At 44.5% G+C, this 9777-nt stretch overlaps 1 protein-coding gene and 1 long non-coding RNA gene across 4 annotated transcripts in view; both read left to right on the forward strand.

Moving 5' to 3' along the window:
- The window catches only part of LOC124019470 (F-box/LRR-repeat protein 16-like), a 48303-nt gene extending 42411 nt beyond the window's left edge, over positions 1-5892 (forward strand). For both annotated transcript variants that reach the window (XM_046334815.1, XM_046334816.1), the window contains exon 7: positions 5393-5892. In XM_046334815.1, coding sequence (XP_046190771.1) covers positions 5393-5541 — 149 coding nt within the window. In that variant the 3' untranslated portion in view covers positions 5542-5892. The remainder of the gene's footprint in view (positions 1-5392) is intronic.
- Positions 5893-7631: 1739 nt separating this feature from the next.
- Positions 7632-9287, forward strand: LOC124019473. 2 transcript variants are annotated; one of them, XR_006835783.1, is made up of 3 exons: positions 7632-8065; positions 8133-8210; positions 8352-9287. It is a non-coding gene; the product is annotated as an uncharacterized LOC124019473 (long non-coding RNA). The 2 variants fall into 2 exon arrangements; XR_006835784.1 differs by having other exon boundaries at positions 8632-9287.
- The last annotated feature ends 490 nt before the right edge of the window (positions 9288-9777 follow it).

A 9777-nucleotide genomic window follows, 5' to 3' on the forward strand; every position in this document is an offset into this window, starting at 1 on the left:
TGTCAACTGTGGGACCTTATATAGACAGGTGTGTGCCTTTCCAAATCATGTCCAATCAATTGCATTTACCACAGGTGGACTCCAATCAAGTTGTAGAAACATCTCAAGGATGATCAATGGAAACAGGATACACTTGAGTTTTAATTTCAAGTCTCATAGCAAAGGGTCTGAATGCTTATGTAAAGAAGGTATTTCTGTATTTTTGTGTGTTTTTTTCCCAAATCCATTTTAGAATAAGGCTGTAACGTAACAAAATGTGAAAAAGGTCAAGGAGTCTGAATACTTTCTGAAGGCCCTCATAGGAACTACTGTTCCCTCTCTCTTCCTCTCTGCTATGACCCCTCCAGTCTAAACCCTCATAGGAACTACTGGCCTTTGGTTTGATCACCACCACACAGTCGTTCCCTCTCTTCCTCTCTGCTATGACCCCTCCAGTCTAAACCCTCATAGGAACTACTGGCCTTTGGTTTGATCACCACCACACAGTCGTTCCCTCTCTCTTCCTCTCTGCTATGACCCCTCCAGTCTAAACCCTCATAGGAACTACTGGCCTTTGGTTTGATCACCACCACACAGTCGTTCCCTCTCTCTTCCTCTCTGCTATGACCCTCCAGTCTAAACCCTCATAGGAACTACTGGCCTTTGGTTTGATCACCACCACACAGTCGTTCCCTCTCTTCTTCCTCTCTGCTATGACCCCTCCAGTCTAAACCCTCATAGGAACTACTGGCCTTTGGTTTGATCACCACCACACAGTCGTTCCCTCTCTCTTCCTCTCTGCTATGACCCCTCCAGTCTAAACCCTCATAGGAACTACTGGCCTTTGGTTTGATCACCACCACACAGTCGTTCCCTCTCTCTTCCTCTCTGCTATGACCCCTCCAGTCCAAACCCTCATAGGAACTACTGGCCTTTGGTTTGATCACCACCACACAGTCGTTCCCTCTCTCTTCCTATCTGCTATGACCCCTCCAGTCCAAACCCTCATAGGAACTACTGGCCTTTGGTTTGATCACCACCACACAATCGTTCCCTCTCTCTTCCTCTCTGCTATAACCCCTCCAGTCTAAACGCAGATAGTCTGAACAGGGACAGAGGTCATCCAGGAGCTGGCATGTCCTCCTTCTCATCCATACTGAGGAAACTTCAAAGGAACCAACACACACGCACGCATGCACACACACGCATGCACACACACACACACTCTTCCTCTACCTGGCTGCGTTAATCTATATGGTATTCTACAGAAGGAGAGAGTTCAGTATATCATCTCTGACTACAGTACATGAATCATCTCTGACTACAGGCTACAGTACATGAATCATCTCTGACTACAGGCTACAGTACATGAATCATCTCTGACTACAGTACATGAATCATCTCTGACTACGGTACATTAATCATCTCTGACTACAGGCTACAGTACATTAATCATCTCTGACTACAGGCTACAGTACATTAATCATCTCTGACTACAGGCTACAGTACATTAATCATCTCTGTCTACAGTAAATGAATCATCTCTGACTACAGCACATGAATCATCTCTGACTACAGTACATTAATCATCTCTGACTACAGTACATTAATCATCTCTGACTACAGTACATGAATCATCTCTGACTACAGTACATGAATCATCTCTGACTACAGTACATTAATCATCTCTGACTACAGTACATGAATCATCTCTGTCTACAGTACATGAATCATCTCTGACTACAGGCTACAGTACATGAATCATCTCTGACTACAGTACATGAATCATCTCTGACTACAGTACATGAATGATCTCTGACTACAGTACATTAATCATCTCTGACTACAGTACATTAATCATCTCTGACTACAGTACATGAATCATCTCTGACTACAGTACATGAATCATCTCTGACTACAGTACATTAATCATCTCTGACTACAGTACATGAATCATCTCTGTCTACAGTACATGAATCATCTCTGACTACAGTACATGAATCATCTCTGACTACAGGCTACAGTACATGAATCATCTCTGACTACAGGCTACAGTACATGAATCATCTCTGACTACAGTACATGAATCATCTCTGAGTACAGTACATGAATCATCTCTGACTACAGAACATTAATCATCTCTGACTACAGGCTACAGTACATGAATCATCTCTGACTACAGGCTACAGTACATTAATCATCTCTGACTACAGTACATGAATCATCTCTGACTACAGTACATTAATCATCTCTGACTACAGGCTACAGTACATGAATCATCTCTGACTACAGGCTACAGTACATTAATCATCTCTGACTACAGTACATGAATCATCTCTGACTACAGTACATTAATCATCTCTGACTACAGTACATTAATCATCTCTGACTACAGTACATTAATCATCTCTGACTACAGTACATTAATCATCTCTGACTACAGGCTACAGCACATGAATCATCTCTGTCTACAGTAGATGAATCATCTCTGACTACAGTACATTAATCATCTCTGACTACAGGCTCCAGTACATGAATCATCTCTGACTACAGTACATGAATCATCTCTGACTACAGGCTACAGTACATGAATCATCTCTGACTACAGTACATGAATCATCTCTGTCTACAGTAAATGAATCATCTCTGACTACAGTACATTAATCATCTCTGACTACAGTACATGAATCATCTCTGACTACAGAACATGAATCATCTCTGACTACAGGCTACAGTACATGAATCATCTCTGACTACAGGCTACAGTACATGAATCATCTCTGACTACAGTACATGAATCATCTCTGACTACAGTACATGAATCATCTCTGACTACAGGCTACAGTACATGAATCATCTCTGACTACAGTACATGAATCATCTCTGACTACAGTACATGAATCATCTCTGACTACAGTACATGAATAATCTCTGACTACAGTACACTAATCATCTCTGACTACAGTACATGAATCATCTCTGACTACAGTACATGAATCATCTCTGACTACAGGCTACAGTACATTAATCATCTCTGACTACAGTACATGAATCATCTCTGACTACAGTACATGAATCATCTCTGACTACAGTACATTAATCATCTCTGACTACAGTACATTAATCATCTCTGACTACAGTACATGAATCATCTCTGACTACAGTACATGAATCATCTCTGACTACAGTACATGAATCATCTCTGACTACAGTAAATGAATCATCTCTTACTACAGTACATGAATCATCTCTGACTACAGTACATGAATCATCTCTGACTACAGGCTCCAGTACATGAATCATATCTGAATACAGGCTCCAGTACATTACAATGTGTGTGTGAGGAGAGGAAGCATTTTGTAGACTATTGAGAAGCAGTCATCCACAGAGGGGGCTGTTTCCTAATTGATTGATTGTTCACCCGTTTACTACTTCCCACAAATCTGAAAGCATTGGATTGGTGGAGACCTGGGCTAGTGGGAGTTTCCACCATGTTTCTCACACCAGTCATTTCCTGTCAAATCAGTGAAGGGAAGTGAACAAGTGCATTTTTTTTTAAGGAAGGAGAGATAATTGGTTACACAACCATATGGGGAGAATCTTAATTGTATTTCCTTGATTTCCCCGCGTCCTCCTTCCAGAACCCATTCAATGAATACAATTAAGATGCATGGACTTCCTGTGTTTCTCCTCTGTCCTGTCTGTCTCTGCACCACTCCTCCCCCTGCTGACCAACTCTGGTATCTCAGGAAAGCTCATTATTCAGACTGTGTTTCTCCTCTGTCCTGTCTGTCTCTGCTCCACTCCTCCCCCTGCTGACCAACTCTGGTATCTCAGGAAAACTCATTATTCAGATTGAATGGAATGTTTGGATTGCTATATAATGATAGGATATTTAGAATGATGGAATGATAGAATGTTTAGAATGATAGAATGTTTAGAATTATATAATATTTAGAATGATAGAATATTTAGAATGATAGAATAGATAGAATGATCAAATATTTTGAATGATAGAATAGATAGAATGATAAATGATTAATTAAGATAGAATATTTAGAATGATATAATAGATAGAATGATATAATGATAAATAGATAGAATGATATAGATAATAAAATAATTAATTAAGATGAACTATATTAGAAACCCAAGTCAGACTTTTACCATCTACTATATTAGTCTGACTTGGGTTTCTGTCCTCTAGACTTTTTTCATCTACTATATTAGTCCTCCCCACTTGGGTTTCTGTCCTCTCTCTGCCTCTCCCCATCTCTCTCTTTCTCTGCCTCCCTGCCTCCCTCCCCATCTCTCTCTTTCTCTCCTCTCTCTGCCTCCCTCCCCATCTCTCTCTTTCTCTCCTCTCTCTGCCTCCCTCCCCATCTCTCTCTTTCTCTCTTCTCTCTGCCTCCCTCCCTCCCCATCTCTCTCTTTCTCTCCTCTCTCTGCCTCCCCCCCCCATCTCTCTCTTTCTCTCCTCTCTCTGCCTCCCTCCCCATCTCTCTCTTTCTCTCTTCTCTCTGCCTCCCTCCCCATCTCTCTCTTTCTCTCTTCTCTCTGCCTCCCTCCCCATCTCTCTCTTTCTCTCCTCTCTCTGCCTCCCTCCCCATCTCTCTCTTTCTCTCCTCTCTCTGCCTCCCTCCCCATCTCTCTCTTTCTCTCTTCTCTCTGCCTCCCTCCCCATCTCTCTCTTTCTCTCCTCTCTCTGCCTCCCTCCCCATCTCTCTCTTGCTCTCCTCTCTCTGCCTCCCTCCCCATCTCTCTCTTTCTCTCCTCTCTCTGCCTCCCTCCCCATCTCTCTCTTGCTCTCCTCTCTCTGCCTCCCTCCCCATCTCTCTCTTTCTCTCCTCTCTCTGCCTCCCTCCCCATCTCTCTCTTTCTCTCCTCTCTCTGCCTCCCTCCCCCTCCCTCTCTCTCTTTCTCTCCTCTCTCTGCCTCCCTCCCCATCTCTCTCTTGCTCTCCTCTCTGTGCCTCCCTCCCCATCTCTCTCTTTCTCTCTTCTCTCTGCCTCCCTCCCCATCTCTCTCTTTCTCTCCTCTCTCTGCCTCCCTCCCCATCTCTCTCTTGCTCTCCTCTCTCTGCCTCCCTCCACATCTCTCTCTTTCTCTCCTCTCTCCCCATCTCTCTCTTTCTCTCCTCTCTCTGCCTCCCTCCCCATCTCTCTCTTGCTCTCCTCTCTCTGCCTCCCTCCCCATCTCTCTCTTTCTCTCCTCTCTCTGCCTCCCTCCCCATCTCTCTCTTTCTCTCTTCTCTTTGCCTCCCTCCCTCCACATCTCTCTCTTTCTCTCCTCTCTCTGCCTCCCTCCCCATCTCTTTCTTTCTCTCTTCTCTCTGCCTCCCTTTCTCTGCTTCTCCCTCTCTCTCATGCTCCTCTCTCCACCTCTCTCTCTATCTCTCTGCCCCCCCCCCCAGGTTGTCCACTCCTAACCACTACAGGTCTATCTGGTTTGATCCAGATCCAGGATCTAGAGGAGTTGGAGTTGACCAACTGTCCTGGAGCCACAGCCGAACTCTTCAAGTACTACTCACTACACCTGACACGCTGCATGGTCATCGAGTAGCCCCCCCTCGGATACCATCACATCCCCCTCTAACCTACCACCTTATCCAACTACCAACTGACCTGCCTACCAATCCCCGACCCCAACTACCGACCACTCCATTACTTCAGCCCAACGAACGCAGAGGAGGAATGATGACGATGTCGATGGAGCCAGCCACGATCTCTGCTCCAGCCAGGATCTCTGCTCCAGCCAGGATCTCTGCTCCAGCCAGGATCTCTGCTCCAGCTAGGATCTCTGCTCCAGCTAGGATCTCTGCTCCAGCTAGGATCAACCAGGGAACGTTTACAGGAAAGAGGGATTTTTTGTAGAGGGATAAACTATTTAAAATAAAAAAGTGAGTTTATTGGATCAGAGGGATGTTCTGTACAGACCAGACAGGACAGTTTAACATGGCTGTGATGGACTCCAAGTGGAGAAAGGGATAAGTCTGGGATGCACAGGATCATTGAACACACACACACACACTGTACACACACACACACTGTACACACACACACACTGTACACACACACTGTACACACTGTACACACTGTACACACTGTACACACTGTACACACTGTACACACACACACTGTACACACACACACACACACACACACACACACACACACACACACTGTACACACACACACACACACACACACACACACACACACACACACACACACACACACACACACACACACACACACACACACACACACACACACACACACACACACACACACACACACTGTACACACACACACACACTGTAAACACACACACACTGTAAACACACACACAAAAGGGAACTCCACCAGACGACCAGACGGTGACATCTCCGTGTCTCTCTGTGTGAGAATGGGGCGACGTCAGACCCTCTCCTCTCCATGTCTTAGCAAAGAACTAAAGAAGAAAAATGCCTCTGTGGAATAACGCGCCAGAGCTGCACGCTTTACCTGCTCGTTGTCATGCCGATTCATCTCTCTCTTTTTGTTGTTGATATTACTACTACTATTATTTTATTTTTGTAAACATTATTTTGGGAATCTGAGGACAACTGAGAATGAATTCCTGTGTGGAGGGAGGATACGTGTCTGAGGCTTTACAGTACAGGACAAAAACAACTACACTACCCAGGAAACACTGGGGTCAATCCTGAAGATTCTACCCAGAGGTCACCTGATCAGACCCTGCAGAGGTCAGGGTCAGGACACACTGAGGCTACAGAGACTCTATTCCACTTTACATACACTAGCTGATGCTGATTGGTTATAAGCTTGGCCTTACCTACCATTCTGTTTGCCCTTCCATTCTGTGGTCAGTTTAGTATCAGTGGTTAGATGGGAGAGGAGGGCCGTTATGTACATCCATTGTGCCATGGTTTTACCTCCCGGCATCATGACTTACTTCAACGTCTTGATGCTATGTACCTCCGTTTACACTGTCCGTTACAGTTATACACACACACACACACACACACACACACACACACACACACACACACACACACACACACACACACACACACACACACACACACACACACACACACACACACACACACACACACACACACACACACGGTCGTTGTGTCTCTGAATCAACTCAATACAAACTGACTCTGTGTGTGAAACTGAGGACGTTCCACAACGGTGAGGGAGGGAACGATGGCCTCCAGTTATATTGGAGATTTAAGACCAGGTTAACAACTGATACAGGGTCAGATATTTTGACTTTCTCCTAATGGCCAAGGTTAGGATGTGGGTAGAGCAAGCTGATCCTAGATCTGTGAATATGAGTCCCCTAATGGTTAAGGTTAGGATGTGGGTAGAGCAAGCTGATCCTAGATCTGTGAATATGAGCAACGTCTACCCTGACCACTACTACGACTGAGCCCTTTACCCAGCATGCTTTGTGGTCCTCATTCAAGATGGCGGCTCTGTCAAAAGGGCCAAGTTTTGCAGTCCTTGTAATAATCTCATTTCTATTATAAACTTCACCTGGTGAACCAGCTCTCCTTACTGCTGTGTGTGTGTGTGTGTGTGTGTGTGTGTGTGTGTGTGTGTGTGTGTGTGTGTGTGTGAGGGGGGGGGGGTCCTCAGCTTGCTTCCTTCTGAGGATTTGATTCATAATGACGTCCAGGTTGAGTTGACTGTAACAGTTGATTCATAAGGACGTCCAGGTTGAGTTGACTGTAACAGTTGATTCATAATGACGTCCAGGTTGAGTTGACTGTAACAGTTGATTCATAATGACGTCCAGGTTGAGTTGACTGTAACAGTTGATTCATAATGACGTCCAGGTTGAGTTGACTAACAGTTGATTCATAATGACTTCCAGGTTGAGTTGACTAACAGTTGATTCATAATGACGTCCAGGTTGAGTTGACTAACAGTTGATTCATAAGGACGTCCAGGTTGAGTTGACTGTAACAGTTGATTCATAATGACGTCCAGGTTGAGTTGACTGTAACAGTTGATTCATAATGACGTCCAGGTTGAGTTGACTGTAACAGTTGATTCATAATGACGTCCAGGTTGAGTTGACTGTAACCAGGTTTGAGTTGACTGTAATAATGACAGTTGATTCATAAGGACGTGCAGGTTGAGTTGACTGTAACAGTTGATTCATAATGACGTCCAGGTTGAGTTGACTAACAGTTGATTCATAAGGACGTCCAGGTTGAGTTGATAACAGTTGATTCATAATGACGTCCAGGTTGAGTTGACTGTAACAGTTGATTCATTGAGTTGACTAACAGTTGATTCATAATGACTTCCAGGTTGAGTTGACTGTAACAGTTGATTCATAAGGACGTCCAGGTTGAGTTGACTGTAACAGTTGATTCATAATGACGTCCAGGTTGAGTTGACTGTAACAGTTGATTCATAATGACGTCCAGGTTGAGTTGACTGTAACAGTTGATTCATAATGACGTCCAGGTTGAGTTGACTGTAACAGTTGATTCATAATGACGTCCAGGTTGAGTTGACTGTAACAGTTGATTCATAATGACGTCCAGGTTGAGTTGACTGTAACAGTTGATTCATAATGACGTCCAGGTTGAGTTGACTGTAACAGTTGATTCATAAGAACGTCCAGGTTGAGTTGACTAACAGTTGATTCATAATGACGTCCAGGTTGAGTTGACTGTAACAGTTGATTCATAAGGACGTCCAGGTTGAGTTGACTGTAACAGTTGATTCATAATGACGTCCAGGTTGAGTTGACTGTAACAGTTGATTCATAAGGACGTCCAGGTTGAGTTGACTGTAACAGTTGATTCATAATGACGTCCAGGTTGAGTTGACTGTAACAGTTGACAGCGTAGCTTACACCTCCTTACGCCACACAGGGTAAATTTCTCATGCTATATTTAGGTACGGCTTGGGTACACACACACACACACACACACACACACACACACACACACACACACACACACACACACACACACACACACACACACACACACACACACACACACACACACACACACACACACACACACACACACACACACACACACAGACCCCCAGGCAGACAGCTGTTGTAACATTCCTTCAGCTCCAGTCCTAAAGATAACAGTCTGTACTTGGCTCTCAGGTGGAGGTGACAGGGATGATATGGGTGAGGTAGAGGTACAGGTAGAGGTACAGGTAGAGGTACAGATAGAGGTACAGATAAGAGGTACAGGTAGAGGTACAGATAGAGGTACAGATAAGAGGTACAGGTAGAGGTACAGATAGAGGTACAGGTAGAGGTACAGGTAGAGGTACAGATAGAGGTACAGGATAGAGGTACAGGTAGGATAGAGGTACAGGTAGAGGTACAGATAGAGGTACAGGTAGAGGTACAGGTAGAGGTACAGGTAGAGGTACAGATAGAGGTACAGGTAGAGGTACAGGTAGAGGTACAGGTAGAGGTACAGGCCAGCCCCCCCCTCCCCCCCCAGCCAATAGCAGGTTCTAGGTATTTCTGCTTTTAAAGGCATTATCCCATTGAGCCACCGTATGTAGTGTTTACTGTGAGCGGGATCTCCCTGAACCCGGAAACATTGCCTTGAAAAGCCTCACTGCCTCTCTAACCTTAAGTATTCATGTAGTGAGCTTGAGGGTTCCTGACTGTCTGGTTTCCTGCTTCACACAAACACTACAGGCTTTTAATCAACTGGTCCCACTTTGATTTATTCACCTTCGATGACGTGCTGTACATAATGTATTTATCTATTTATTTATTTATTTATTG

The sequence above is a fragment of the Oncorhynchus gorbuscha genome, unplaced genomic scaffold (assembly GCF_021184085.1).
Source record: "Oncorhynchus gorbuscha isolate QuinsamMale2020 ecotype Even-year unplaced genomic scaffold, OgorEven_v1.0 Un_scaffold_606, whole genome shotgun sequence".
NCBI classification, from domain to species: domain Eukaryota; kingdom Metazoa; phylum Chordata; class Actinopteri; order Salmoniformes; family Salmonidae; genus Oncorhynchus; species Oncorhynchus gorbuscha.